Source organism: Bos mutus, chromosome 27 (genome assembly GCF_027580195.1).
Source record: "Bos mutus isolate GX-2022 chromosome 27, NWIPB_WYAK_1.1, whole genome shotgun sequence".
Taxonomy (NCBI): Eukaryota; Metazoa; Chordata; class Mammalia; order Artiodactyla; family Bovidae; genus Bos; species Bos mutus.
The window spans coordinates 18,321,945-18,338,210 of NC_091643.1; the positions used below are offsets into that span (position 1 = coordinate 18,321,945).

Genomic DNA, 16,266 nt, shown 5'->3' on the forward strand with positions numbered 1-16,266 from the left:
TAATTAGCCTCCAATTAGAATAAATAAATTAATAAAAAAATTTTCAAACTATTCACAAACACCTGGATGGTCCGATTTATACTATTTGTAAACATCTTATGTAACACAGGAAAATCATGTATAGCTGAAATACTTGTTTTACATGTACAAATATCTCTTTAAATAAACTCAAAGAGTTTCAAGTTTAAGGTGTTTAATCATCGCACAGATAAAAATTATCTATAAAGATATTAATTTTTCCTAAATTAGTTAAGGTGGACGATTCACTAAATTCTCAAAGGAGATACAATTATAATTTTTAAAATAATATCCCAGTAGATGCCAAGATCTCTGAAATAAGAGAGAAAAAACTTGCCTTATTTTCACGTAGTTAATGTGTACACATTTTCGTTAAGTGGTACTTTTTAAAAAGTTTTACACCTTTATCTAGCAAGGGTAATATAAAATTTCACAAAGAATAAACTTCTTAATTTGTAGACTCCCTGAAGAGACTGTCAGTATAAGTGGTCTGGCTTGGTTTTTAAATAATAGGTGAAATCTGATCCCTCTTGTGACCAGTTCAAGTTTGTCTAGGAGCCCACTTCCACTTATCTGTTGATACTGGATACTGCTGGGTTATACCAAATTAAAACAAGGCTAATTTTTATAAATTATACATTCAGCTGGGATACACAGGATTTGAGGATGACAGAGACAAAAACTGTTCATAGATCTCAATTATATTTAATCTGTTCCTTGCAACTTGAATTCTTTTATATAAAAAAATACTGCAGCACTCTTAGTTGCTAGTCCAAGTTCCTCAGGCAACACTTCTACCATTAGATTTCTAATCAAGTCAAATCAAAGTTTAAACTCCATTCAGAATCTAAAACTATCAGTACCTGAAGGTAACATGCTTTCGATCTTTCATTAAAAATATTTTACAACTGACTACCTTCAAACATCTCTCTCCAAACAGAACAAAAACTCAGAAAGTAAATATTTACATAAGGTATTTAAGAATTTAACAAATAAATGCTGACCTAAATTATTTTCAGAATTCTACATACAAAGTGAGAATTTTAATCTCTACTTTTAGTATATTTTTAATAAATATACACGGTTGCAAAGGATTCTATCTCCCACTAATTTTTTTTTCAACTAATATCAATATATAAAACTTAACTTTACAGACTTGTAAATCAGGAATAAAATCATATAAACAAAAGAACTACAGAAAAAGCTCCTTGGCTATAAGGGTCATGACCTACTCATATTTGTACCTGCAGCTGTTAGCATAATGTTAGCACACTAATCACTCAAAAAAAAAAAAAACCAAGTAGCTGAATTAACTATTTTTTCATTAGTTAAGAAACAGAAAACTTTCTAGGAATTTTAAATGCTTCTGATAAAAAAAAGCAGAAGGAAAGAAAAAAACATACAACCAAATACTATAACTGAACTGAGACATTTACAGAAGATCACTAAAATTTTAAGTTATGCTCAAAAATTTCACCGCTTTTCAGGGCACCAAAAGACACAAATTTGTTCTACCTGTCCCTTGACACAATGAAAGTTAACTTTTCTTAATTATCCCAAAAAAGACCAGCCTAGGGATTCATCCGACTGCAATGTAATGAACTAAGACAGACAGCCTGGAAGCATTCTTAATGATACATGCAGGTTTTGTCAAAAGTAATGAATGCAGTGATGACCTGGAACTTAATATGACTCTGAGTTTCTAATAACTAAAGCCAAAGCTATAATCACAGAACAGCAAACCTCTGAAGAAAAGTACAATGGGAGTAAAAGAAGACTTACAGATCCTCGGAGAAATAAAATTGGAATCCCAATGCCGAACCTTCCTCCTAAGATGGTCACAGCAGATAAGAGCTGGAATGCTTGCGGACCAAAGTCCTGTGTATCTTCTGAGTCTTCAAGGGAAAAGCAGTGATCCAATCTAAATAAAAACAATACATTAAGAAAGTTCAGTCCAGCTATGTACCTTTAGAAATTAAAAGAATTAGTGTAATAATTAAATAAGTAAATTGTAAAAAAAAAAAAATTCCAGTAAAAAACATTTCAAATGTGCCAACTGCTTCAGAAACTACAAAGAAAATTCAACACAGCAAAGAGCATTTGAAGTACATAGAACATGAAATATAAGCTGTAATACAGCATCACAGGCATGTCATGTTGATGTTTCTCAAACCCTAGTGCCCCAGAACCCAAGTTTCACAGGAGGTACTTTGGCCCAAAAACAGAAGAGAAAAAGGTTCAAGCAGGCAGAAATGTAGGGTTATTGCTTGAAGCGCTTCACTTAATTGACTGTATAAATGCTGGAATTTTGCATTAAGTTTTGGTAGAAGAAAAAGGGTTATTGCCCTCACTCTCCAAAAAAAGTTTTGAACCGAACAAAAAAATCTCCTGTGCAATCAATCCTTAGTTTAAAATCTAACCACTGTAAAATATGACCAAAGATGATAAACTGTTCATTTAAGACCATTTAGAAGTTAAATTCCTAAGCCATCCTTCAAGCAGATTTGAAATTATCATTAATACAAATGAAAATTCTTTAGAGCACGTTGAGAACAAAAGAACTTAAGAGAAAATCTACTAACATGGCTCAACTACCTAATTCAGTTGCTTTCTTTATAATAAATATCTTTGAAATAACAATAAGAATATAGTCAGTATTCTAGATATATTTGAGGGAAAAAGGCTACGCTTAGGTTTATTCTCTACAATAACTATTTTAGCAAGATACTTAGCTCATTAATTTTTTCTACTGTGAGTATTTAAAGTTATCAAATTCCCATAAAGTACCACCTCTGCTGCAGCGTACAAGTTGTAGTGTACATTACTGTAATGATCACTAAGCTCTCAAAATGTTTTAATTTCCAGTTTGAGTTTTCCCTTGATTGATGAGTTATTGTAAAACATTATTTTAAATTTCCAAATGAATGAGAATTTTTCTGCTTACCTTCTGTTTACTTCTACTTCAGTTGCATTCTGGCCAGAAAATGTAGTGTGTTTGATACCAAGACACTAAAAATTTGAAACAGTCTAACACAGAGGTCAGAAAATCTTTCCTATAAATGGTCAGACAGTAAATAGCTTAGGCTTTGTGAACCATATGATTGATCTCTGTGACACAACTACTTAGCTCAACTTTGCAAAAGAGTCACAGATAACACATAAAAGTACACGTCTGTGTTCTAAGAAAACTTTATTTACGAAAACCGGCTGTGAGTGAATTTGGTCCGGGGGCCACAGTTTGCCAACCACTGCTTATAAATATGCTACCTATGTTTAAGAAGTAGTCTCTAATTCAGTGCTCCCCAGCCATCATGTTGCAAATGGATTATAGCTGTGCTGAAGGCTAATCCCTTCAGACCGTAGGGTTCTGAACACAATCTAGATTCAAGTAGCCTCATGTGCTATACAAGTATTATCATTAACTATGTGGGTCATGAAGTAAAAATGTCTGAGACACATTACTCAAACTGCTTGATACAGGCTTCTCTATATACCACAAATCGATAAATCAAACTTGTTACTGTATTGACCAGATTACCTCTTGCTTCCTACTTTTTATTTCTTAGCCTACCAAAAACTAAAAATTACATCAACCTCTCCTATTTTGGGGCATAGACCTGGATTACTGTGATATTGAATGGTCTGCCTTGGAAAAGAACAGAGATCATTACTGTGATATTGAATGGTCTGCCTTGGAAAAGAACAGAGATCATTCTGTCATTTTTGAGACTGCAAAGAAGTTCTGCATTTTGGACCCTTTCGTTGACTATGAGGGCTACTCCATTTCTTCTAAGGGATTGTTGCCCACAGTAGTAGACATAATGGTCATCTGAATTAAATTCAGCGTTCTGGTCCACTTTAGTTCACTGATTCCTAAAATGTCGACGTTCACTCTTGCCATCTCCTGTTTGACCACATCCAATTTACCTTGATTCATGGACCTAACATTACAGGTTCCTATGCAACAATGTTCTTTACAGCGTTGGACTTTAGTTCCATCACCAGTCACATCCACAACTGAGGGTTGTTTTTGCTTTGGCTCAGCCTCTTCAGTCTTTCTGGAGCTGTTTCTCCACTCTTTTCCAGTAGCATATCGGGCACTATTGACCTGGGGAGTTCATCTTTCAGTGTCATTATCTTTTGGTCTTTTCATACTGCTCATGGGGCTCTCAAGGCAAGAATACGAATGTGGTTTGCCATTCCCTTCTCCAGTGGACCACATTTTGTCAGAACTTTCCACCATGACCCGTCCGTCTTAGGTGGCCCAACATGGCATGGGTCATAGTTGTATTCAGTTAGAGAAGGCTGTGATCCATGTGATAAGTTTGGTTAGTTTTCTGTGTAATCCAAGTATATACCCCAACCACAAATGCTGAAGAAGGTGAAGTTGAATGGTTCTATGAAGACCTATAAGACCTTCTAGAACTAATACCAAAAAAAGATGTCCTTTTCATCACAGGGGCCTGGAATACAAAAGTAGGAAGTCAACAGATACTTGGAGTAATAGGCAAGTTTGGCCTTGGAGTACAGAATGAAACAGGGCAAAGGCTAATAGAATTTTGCCAAGAGGATGCACTGGTCATAGCAAACACCCTCTTCCAACAACACAAGAGACAACTCTACACGTGGACATAACCAGATGTCAATACTGAAATCATATTGATTATATTCTTCACAGTCGAAGACGGAGCTCTAGACAGTCAGCAAAAACAACACTGGGAGCTGACCATGGCTCCGATCATGAGCTCCTTAATGTAAAATTCAGACTTTAACTGAAGCAAGTACGGAAAACCATTCAGGTATGACCTAAATCAAATCCCTTACGATTATACAGTGGATGTGGCAAATAGATTCAAGGGATTAGATCTGACAGAGTGCCTGAAGAACTACGGACAGAGGTTTGTGATGCTGTACAGGAGGCCGTGATCAAGAATATCCCCAAGAAAAAGAAATGCAAAAGGCAAAATGGTTGTCTGAGGAGGCCTTACAAATAGCTGAGAAAAGAAGAGAAGCAAAAAGCAAAGGAGAAAAGGAAATATATATACATCTGAATGCAGAGTTCCAAAGAATAACACAAAGAGATAAAAAAGCCTTCCAAAGTGATCACTGAAAAGAACCAGAGGAAAACAAGAGAATGGGAAATACGAGAGATCTCTTCAAGAAAATCAGAGATATCACAGGAACATTTCATGCAAAGATGGGCACAATAAAGGACAGAAATGGTATGGACCTAAAAGAAGCTGAAGATATTAAGAAGAGGTGGTAAGAATACACAGAAGAACTATACAAAAAAAGATGTTTATGACCCAGATAACCACAATGGTGTGATCACTCACCTAGAGCCAGACATGCTGGAGTGGTAAGTCAAGTGGGCCTTAAGAAACATCACTATGAACAAAGTTAGGGGAAGTGATGGAATTCCAGTTGAGCTATTTCAAATCCTAAAAGATGATGCTGTGAAAGTGCTGCACTCAATATGCCAGCAAATTTGGAAAACTCAACAGTGGTCACAGGATGGGAAAAGGTCAGTTTTCATTCCAATCCCAAAGAAAGGAAATGCCAGAGAATGCTCAAACTACCGCACAAGTGCACTCATCTCACACGCTAGCAAAGTAATGCTCAAAATACTCCAAACTAGGCTTCAACAGTACAGGAATCGAGAACTTCCAGATATTCAAGCTGGATTTAGAAAAAGCAGAGGAACCATAGATCAAACTGCCATCATCTGTTGGACTGTAGAAAAAACGAGAATTCCACCAAAACATCTACTTCTGCTTCACTGACTATGCAAAAGCCTTTGACTGTGTGGATCACAACAAACTGGAAAATTCTTAAAGAGCTGGGAATACCAGACCACCTTACCTGCCTCCTGAGAAATCTGTATGCTGGTCAAGAAGCAACAGTTAGAACCAGACATGGATCGACGGACTGGTTCCAAATTGGAAAAGGAGTACATCAAGGCTGTATATTGTCATTCTGTTTATTTAACTTATATGCAGAGCACATCATGTGAAATGCTGAGCTGGATGAAGCACAGCTGGAATCAAGATTGCTGGCAAAAATATAGATAACCTCAGATATGCAGATGACACCACCCTTATGGCAGAAAGTGAAGAGGAACTCAAGAACCACTTGATTAAAATGAAAGAGGACAGTGAAAAAGCTGGCTTAAAATTCAACATTCAAAAAACTAAGACCATGGCATCTGGTTCTATCACTTCATGGCAAACACATGGGCAAACAGTGGAAACAGTGACAGACTTTATTTTGGGGGCTCCAAAATCACAAGATGGTGACTACAGCCATGAAATTAAAAGATTCTTGCTTCTTGGAAGAAAAGTTATGACCAACCTAGTTCAGTTCAGTTCAGTCGCTCAGTAGTGTCCGACTCTTTGCAACCCCATGAATTGCAGCACGCCAGGCCTCCCTGTCCATCACCAACTCCCAGAGTTCACCCAGACTCACGTCCATCGAGTCAGTGATGCCATCCAGCCATCTCATCCTCTGTCGTCCCCTTCTCCTCCTGCCCCCAATCCCTCCCAGCACCAGAGTCTTTTCCAATGAGTCAACTCTTCGCATGAGGTGGCCAAAGGACTGGAGTTTCAGCTTCAGCATCATTCCTTCCAAAGAAATCCCAGGGCTGATCTTCAGAATGGACTGGTTGGATCTCCTTGCAGTCCAAGGGACTCTCAAGAGTCTTCTCCAACACCACAGTTCAAAAGCATCAATTCTTCGGTGCTCAGCTTTCTTCACAGTCCAACTCTCACATCCATACATGACCACAGGAAAAACCATAGCCTTGACTAGACGGACCTTTGTTGGCAAAGTAATGTCTCTGCTTTTCAATATGCTATCTAGGTTGGTCAAGTGGGCCTTAGACAACATCACTATGAACAAAGCTAGTGGAGGTGATGGAATTCCAATTGAGCTATTTCAAATCCTGAAAGATGCTGCTGTGAAAGTGCTGCACTCAATATGCCAGCAAATCTGGAAAACTCAGCAGTGGCCACAGGACTGGAAAAGGTCAGTTTTTATTCCAATCCCAAAGAAAGGCAATACCAAGGAATGCTCAAACTACCGCACAATTGCACTCAACTCACACGCTAGTAAACTAATGCTCAAAATTCTCCAAGCCAGGCTTCAGCAATACGTGAACTGTGAACTTCCAGATGTTGAAGCTGGTTTTAGAAAAGGCAGAGGAACCAAAGATCAAATTGCCAACATCTGCTGGATCATCGAAAAAGCAAGAGAGTTCCAGAAAAACATCTATTTCTGCTTTATTGACTATGCCAAAGCCTTTGACTGTGTGGATCACAATAATCTGTGGAAAATTCTGAAAGAGACAGGAATACCAGACCACCTGACCTGCCTCTTGAAAAATCTGTATGCAGGTCAGGAAGCAACAGTTAGAACTGGACATGGAACAACAGACTGGTTCCAAATAGGAAAAGGAGTACGTCAAGGCTGTATATTGTCACTCTGCTTATTTAACTTATATGTAGAGTACATCATGAGAAATGCTGGGCTGGAAGAAGCACAAGCTGGAATCAAGATTTCCGGGAGAAATATCAATAACCTCAGATACGCAGATGACATCACCCTTATGGCAGAAAGTGAAGAGGAACTAAAAAGCCTCTTGATGAAGGTGAAAGAAGAGAGTGAAAAAGTTGGCTTAAAATTCAACAATCAGAAAACTAAGATCATGGCATCCGGTCCCATCACTTCATGGGAAATAGATGGGGAAACAGTGGAAACAGTATCAGACTTTATTTTTCTGGGCTCCAAAATCAGTGCAGATGGTGACTGCAGCCATGCAATTAAAAGATGCTTACTCCTTGGATAAAAAGTTATGACCAACCTAGATAGCATATTAAAAAGCAGAGACATTACTTTGCCGATAAATGTTCATCTAGTCAAAGCTACGATTTTTCCAGTAGTTATATATGGATGTGGGAGTTGGATCATAAAGAAAGCTAAGCACTGAAGAATTGATGGTTTTGAACTGTGGTGCTGGAAAAGACTCTTGAGAGTCCCTTGGGCTGTAAGGAGATCAAATACTAAAGGAAATCAGTCCCGAATATTCATTGGAAGGCCTGATGCTGAAATTAAAGCTCCAATACTGTGGCCAGATGATGTGAAGAACTAACTCACTAGAAAAGACCCTGATGCTGGGAAAGACTGAAGGCAGGAGGAGAAGGGGACAACAGAGGATGAGATGGTTGGATGGCATCACCGACTCAATGGACATGATTCTGAGCAAGCGCCGGGAGTTCGTGATGGACAGGGAAGCCTGGCGTGCTGCAGTCCATGGGGTCACAAAGAGTCGCACATGACTGAGTGACTGAACTGACCTGAACTAAACTACTTTGATGGTAAATGTGTTGACTTTTTTCCAGCTATTATGTCAGTTGGGTGCTTTACATATTTGTAGGGGTTTTCTTGTTTAAAGTGCCAATAAGAATTTTCAACCTGGTCCATTTCATCTAAATTACTGAATGTATGTGCACTGAATTATTCATAGTGTTTTCTCGTTATCCTTTTAATGTCTGTGAAATTCCTCTTTCATTCCAGATATTGGTAATCTGTCTCTTCTTTTTCTTTTTTTTTTCCCCTTTTTAGGAGTCTCTATCAATTTTATTGACCTTCTCAAAGAATAAGCTTTTGAGTTCAGTGCTTTTCTCAATTGTTTTCCTGTTTTCTATTTCACTGATTTGGTCCCGCATCTTTACTCTTTTTTTTTTTTTTTCTTCCTTTAAGCTGACTTTAACCCTATTTGCTAGTTGCTTAAGGTAGAAGCTTAATTACTAATTTGAAATCCTTCTTCTATTTAAGTATTTAATGCTCTAATTTTCCATTTCAGTATCACTTTAGTTCTATCCCATACATTTTGCATTTTCATTTCATTCAGTTCAAAATATCTTCTGACTGAACTTGTGACTTTCTCTTTGACTAATGGATTATTTAGTAGTGTGTTGGATAAAAAGTTATGACCAACCTAGATAGCATATTAAAAAGCAGAGACATTACTTTGCCGATAAATGTTCATCTAGTCAAAGCTACGATTTTTCCAGTAGTTATATATGGATGTGGGAGTTGGATCATAAAGAAAGTTAAGCTAAGACTTTCTCTTTGACTAATGGATTATTTAGTAGTGTGTTGCTTAATTTCCAAGCATTTGGAGACTTGCCTCTTATCTATTGATTTGTAGTTTCATTCCATTTTAGTTAGAAAATATATTCTGTATAAATACAAATCTTTTAAATGTGTTAATACTGGTTTTATGACCCAAAATACAGTCTGTTTTCATGAACATTACACTTGCACCTGAAAAGAAAGTGTAGTTCCTGTTGACAAATGGTCTATAAAATTCAATGAGATCCAGATTTCAGACCTGTTAATCCTTACAAACAGCATGAGCCAATTCCTTAAAATCAACCTCTCTCTCTCCTTTATTCTCATTCTCTGTGTATATGTGTGAGTATGTGTGTGTACCCAAATGTGATGTGTTTCTCTAGAGAACCCTGACGGACACATTTGTGAATTGACCGTTTTATCATCATGTAATATCCTTTTGTAACCCTGGTAATATTTTTTCTCCAAAATCTTCATTATAAGACATTAAAAATAACTCCAGCTTTCTTTTGATTAATGTCTTCATGGTATACAGTTTTTCATCTTTTTTTTTTTCAATTCTTATTTTATTTTTACTTGGAATTTAACTGCTTTACAATGTCTGTATCCTTTTATTTTTAATTAACTTATATAATTATATCTGTAGTGAATATATTGTGGACTGCATATGGTTGGGTCATATTTTTAAACCAATTCTAACAATTTCTTTAAATGGAGTTTTTAGACCATTTACAGTTAATATAACTATTGATATGTTTAGATTTAGGTCTACCATCTTATTGGTTTACCTCTTTATAAAAGTAAAACGTTGTAATACTGCTTGCTTTGTCCTCTTTTTAAATAAATAAATTCATTATTTAGTTTTTTTTTAAAACTGCAAAACATATCATTCAATAAAAAATCAATTTAAAATCATTTGAAAAGGAAAAGAAAGAAACAAAGGAAGATTTTTAGAATGTCCATCTAGAAGAAAAAGGTACCTGGACTTGCAATTATCACAGCAGTTTTCAGTTCCCATAATTCCTACGGAGGCCTTTCGTAGTTGTTTGTCTTCAAAATGAGACAAGATGATTCTACCCATGAGAAAATTTTAAATTAAATAAAAGAACAAAAACATATATGTTAAATTCATTGTTGAAAATAATGAGAAATCAATATTAACTGACTCAGCTGGAATCTCATTATTTGGCTTCACTTTATTGAGGCACAAAGAAAGTTGACTTAAAAATTCAGCACATATGTAACACCAGCAAATATTTTCTAAGTATTTCTAATTATTCTGTAAAACATTTTTCTTAAGAGTATCATCTATATATCCTTGTTATTGAGTGATATAAAATAAACAATACTTACTGTCGCCTACACTTGCTGGAATAAAGATATTTTTCCATCTTTCCCATCATCTTTAATTTGTATAATCGAAACTTTTCATTGCGTATCTCACTAAGGAGGCACCTGTCAATTAAAAATATCACAGTAATATTAAAATTGTACTAGCACTTTATTTCATTTATTTATTACTGCTTATTTTTTGTAACTTAAAATATCTACACCACTAACAAGATAAAGAATATTTCTATCATCTCAGAAAGTTATTGGATCCCTTTCCAGTCAATGCCCCCACAAGAGCTAGACATTTTTCTGATTTTTTATGAAAACTGCCTTTGAAAGAATGTCACCTATGTCCAAATACCAACTGTTTCATTGCCTATTAAAAACTGGTTAACACTCTAAAGGTTTTCACTTTGGCTTATGTGCTACTTCCTTTTTTGGCAATCGTTCTACTGTTCATGAATTTTTACCTTTTTCCAGTAAAAGATTATTCTTAAAGTTATTTCACATGAGAAACTAAGGCATCTAATCTATACAAGGAATACTGAAAACACTCATGATCCAAATATGAGCCTTTACCACTTCAGCTCTTCAGAAAACCTCTCAGCCTTCTAAAAACTACCTCTTTGTATTATGGGGTTTTACAGGACATCACTGCACATGGAAAAACAGACTGGTTTCAAATTGGGAAAGGAGTATGTCAAGGCTGTATATGGTCACCCTGCTTATTTAACTTAAATGCAGAGTACATCATGCGAAATGCTGGGCTGGATGAAGCATAGCTGGAATCAAGATTGCCAGGAGAAATATCAATAACCTTATACGCAGATGACACCACCCTTATGGCAGAAAGCAAAGAACTAAAAAGCCTCTTGATGAAAGTGAAAGAGGAGAGTGAAAATTTGACTTAAAACTTAACATTCAAAAAACTAAGATCATGGCATCTGGTCCCATCACTTCATGGCAAATCTATAGGTAACAATGGAAACAGTGAGAGACTTTATTTTGAGGGGCTCTAAAATCACTATAGATGGTGACTGCAGCCATGAAATTAAAAGACACTTGCTCCTTGGAAGAAAAGCTATGACCAACCTAGACAGCATGTTAAAAAGCAGAGACATTCATTACTTTGCCAACAAAGGTCTGTCTAGTCAAAGCCATGGTTTTTCCAGTAGTCACGTATGGATGTGAGAGCTGGACCATAAACAAAGCTGAGCGCCAAAGAATTGATGCTTTTGAACAGTGGTGTTGGAGAAGACTCTTGAGAGTCCTATGGATAGCAAGGAGATCCAAGCAGTCAATCCTAAAGGAAATCAGTCCTGAATACTCACTGGAAGGACTGACGTTGAAGCTGAAACTCCAATACTGTGGCCACCTGATGAGAAGAACTGACTCACTGGAAAAGACCCTGATGCTGGGAAAGATCAAAGATGGAAGAAGGGGACGACAGAAAATGAGATGGCTGGATGGCATCACCGACTCGATGGACATGAGTTTGAGTAGGCTCCAGGAGTTGGTGATGGACAGGGAAGCCTGGCATGCTGAAGTCCATGGGGTCACAAAGAGTCAGACACGACTGAGCCACTGAACTGACTGACCAGACATCAGAAAATTATCAAAATTAAGTTCCTTCCTCAAACTTCTTTTCCCATAATGCTGAATTTATATAAACTTTTAAAATAACACGGAAGACTTTTTTTTAAAGTACTGCTGCTATACCTTATGCTGACTCTCTTAATTTCACTCTTCTATGAAGACATTCCATGACTATCACATATTAGATGATGAGAATCTCCCAAATAGTTTTTGCATATCTTTCCAAGAATAAATATAAGTCTGAGTTGAACAGGTTACAAATACTTCAAAAGAAAACAACAAAACCTACAAGATCTAGATGATAATACTTCTCATCAAAAGGGAACTGACTCACTCATATTTTGACAATACAACCTTCTGACTGATAAAAATACTGATAGAAGTACAATTCTTAAGGAAGATACCAAGAGGGAATCCAGTTAAGAGAATTCTGGCAAGTCTGAACACACAAATGACCTCTGATTCAAAAACTTCCTTATCCTTTGACACCACCAACCACCGTGCCCTTCCATGTAATTTCTCTAAAAAGTCTCTTCCAACAACTGACTCTAGTTCCTGGTTCAGCCATCCAATCTCATTCCTAGCTCCTGGGCTAAAATTCAGTCCCTATTTTGCAATGATTCGTTTGTTTAAGTCACCTCCTTTTCCTCAGAAAGAGCAAAGGAAGCAAATGCCCACTCTGAGAACAAGATCCCTCATTTTTGGTTCCAGTGACCAATATTTAACACATCAGTTTTGCTAACAAATTGAAGGAAATAAAAGAACAAGTTTCTAACAACAAATCAAATGAATATTTGTTCTTCTTCTGGGACCATCAAAATAGTTAAAGTATAATATTCCACAGAATAAAAAGAAGTTGAAAAAGAATAAATATTCTGAAAGCAATACCCAAACTAGAAATCAGTTGGAGCCAGTGGAAGATTTATTAAACTGAGATTAATTTGCAAATTATTCCCTTTAAACAAAGATTACAGTAACTATCTGGGTTTTGACTGTTTCAAATAATGACTAGCAACTGTAGACACTGAGACTTTGCCAACGGTATGGCTTCTACGATAAAAAAATTTTAGTTGCATATTTACACTGATGACCAGACAAGTTTCTTCTCTTAGTCACAGGATTCTAGCATAAGACAGGCTCTAAACATTTTGTGAATTACAGTGATCTTTTCATTTGAAAATCAGCTATTCCACTTATTCTAAAACTCTCTTTTCTCTAATAGAAGAGGTTTGTCATAGGATAGCACAGATTTGGGCCTCGACCCTCGCTGAAATATTTTTTTATGCTGATTAACCCTATAGTTTTATTTCCTTTAGTATGGATACAAAGAACAACCTGTCTGTATTAAAGATTCAAGTATGGGTTTTCTGGCAACACTATTTGATTACTACTCACTGTTAACCTCTGTTAAATCTTAATGAGATAACCATTTAAAATATCTTTGAGACTCAGATAAACAGAAACTGTATCCACTGATGAACCCGCCAAGCCACAATACAAAACCTAAGTTGTTAAGTCTTCAGCATCTAACACAATGCACAAATAAAATCAGAGCTGGTAGGAATCAACTTACATTTGATACAATCCCAAATGTTTTTAACAACCCCAAACTTAATAGTGGTATACAAAGCTGTGTTCTATCCCAATTACTTTAAATTAGTTTATAAAAAGCTTTACAAAGACACTAATGTCAAAAGCACAACCTTAAGAAACAAAAGCTACTGATACTCCTAAAAGGAGAGGCTTAAAATTTATAGCCAACATTCTTACCTAATTAATCCCTATTCTTCTCTCATACCTCAAGTTAACTCACTAGTTCCTCAAGGAAGCCTTACCTGATCTTTATAAGTGGGTAAACACACACCCAATATTACACTGGCTACTCAAGGCAAATTTCCTTCATAGCATGTAGTAGCTATACCATTACACGTATTTGCTCGATCCTTTCCAAAAGAACTTATGGTTATTGAAATTTTCAAACACAAACAGAGCAGTAAAATGAACCCTATGTACCCACAGTTGTATGATTCTGTGATTAAGATCTGTCATTCCCATTATATAGTAAACTCTATAAAAACAGGTACTATTTATCTGCTGCTACTCTGCTAAGTCGCTTCAGTCGTGTCCGACTCTGTGCGACCCCATAGACGGCAGCCCACCAAGCTTCCCCTTCCCTGGGATTCTCCAGGCAAGAACACTGGAGTGGGTTGCCATTTCCTTCTCCAATGTATGAAAGTGAAAAGTGAAAGTGAAGTCGCTCAGTCGTGTCCGACTCTAGCGACACCATGGACTGCAGCCTACCAGGCTTCTCCGTCCATGGGATTTTCCAGGCAAAAGTACTGGAGTGGGTTGCCATTGCCTTCTCCAGTACTATTTATATCTGCTTTTATTTACCATTGGATACTCAGCACAGAGCATAATGCTTGGGACATAGTGTTAAAAAAAAAACTGCTGAGCACTAAATAAAAATAAAACTGTATTAGATAAGCACTCTCACCATTTCAATAAAATGGGCTAATAAGTCCACCACATACGTGTTTCTTAACTTTTTTTCCCTATGGGTAAAGGAATAAATTGGTAAATCCTGCCACTAAAATTCTGCAAGATGAAGTCTTCCTTTCAACATCAATCTCACAGAACATAAGTGCCAACAAAATACCTGTTTAGTATTTAAGTAGTAAGGCTTTCCTGCCTCTAAACACTAAGCACAATATTTTTCCATGGCAGTCAGTCAGTACAGAGCAACATGATCACTCAGACAGGCAAGGACAGCGGACATGCTCTCACAGAACAAACAAAAGAAACAAAAATGGTAATTAGAGCCAAACTGGAATTGACAGAAGTCATTTGGAATAAGCACCATGGCAGCATGAGAAAACAAAAACAAAATAAATGGTATCTAAAGTAAATATGGCTGAAGACATATCAAAACTTGAGAGAACTGAAGAGAAAACCAAATCATCAACGAACAATATTTTGAAAGTGTTTCACAAGATCTACGTTACATTCCCAGTATAGTGCTGGTTTAGTTAAATCTTCACAGTAAAACATGTATAGATGAAATTAGTTCATCGCGGTAACTCACCACAAATCTTCTTAAACATCTTGGGTTTTCTTTTGGTTTTAAATGCACTTACACATATTAGTTTAAATTTTGAATGTTGCCTCCAATACTTTAAGAAATCTGCAAGGGTGAAAGTAATGAATGTTTTTACCTATTTAGGTTCATGTCTGCTGGAGCCCAAAGAACGTGACAAGAACTTTGAAGTCCATCTCGGCCAGCTCTACCAATCTCCTGGTAATAGGATTCCATTTCCTTAGGAGCACCATAATGAATGACTTGGCGAATGTCAGCCTTATTAATGCCCATTCCAAAAGCTACGGTAGCTATGACACACTGAGAATAAATAACAACATAGTTAAACGTTTAGCAGAATTAAAACATGTTTCCCTTTGGTAAGTACAATTAGTTCATTCATTACAGTCCCTGGCATGCTACTGAATTTAATATGAAAGTGAATTTAGAAAGATGGTAATGATAACCCTGTATGCAAGACAGCAAAAGAGACACAGATTTATAGAACAGTCTTTTGGACTCTGTGGGAGAGGGCGAGGGTGGGATGATATGTGAGAATGGCACTGAAACATGTAAATTATCATATGTGAAACAAATCGCCAGTCCAGGTTCAATGCATGAGACAGGGTGCTCGGGGCTGGTGCACTAGGATGACCCAGAGGGATGGGATGGGGAGGGAGGTGGGTTCAGGATGCAGAACACATGTATACCTGTGGCGGATTCGTGTCAATGTATGGCAAAAACCACTACAATATTGTAAAGAAAATAAATAAATAAAACTGAAAAAAAAAAAGAAAGTGAAAGTGAAGTCACTCAGTCATGTCTGACTCTACAATCCCATGGACTGTAGCCCGCCAGGCTCCTCCATCCATGGGATTTTCCAGGCAAGAATACTGGAGTGGGTTGCCATTTCCTTCTCCAGAGGCTCTTCCTGACCCAGGGATCAAACCTGGGTCTCCAGCATTGCAGGCAGACTCTTTACTGTCTGAGCCACCAGGGAATTTAATATAATTTTGACAGCTTAAGAGATTATCTGCCCAATTTACAGATTTAGGACTGGTGACCATCAAATAGGATTTGTTCCCTCTCTACAAAAAGGAGCAAATATCATG

The 16,266-nt window shown here is 36.8% G+C and overlaps 1 protein-coding gene across 4 annotated transcripts in view; it reads right to left on the reverse strand.

The window, feature by feature from the left end:
* WRN (WRN RecQ like helicase) overlaps positions 1-16,266 on the reverse strand; it is a 127,607-nt gene that overhangs the window by 28,920 nt on the left and 82,421 nt on the right. For all 4 annotated transcript variants that reach the window (XM_070364311.1, XM_014477622.2, XM_070364310.1 and 1 more), the window contains 4 exons: positions 15,294-15,475; positions 10,504-10,605; positions 10,131-10,223; positions 1,801-1,939 (listed from right to left, as the gene is read on the reverse strand). In XM_070364311.1, coding sequence (XP_070220412.1) covers positions 1,801-1,939; positions 10,131-10,223; positions 10,504-10,605; positions 15,294-15,475 — 516 coding nt within the window. The remainder of the gene's footprint in view (positions 1-1,800; positions 1,940-10,130; positions 10,224-10,503; positions 10,606-15,293; positions 15,476-16,266) is intronic.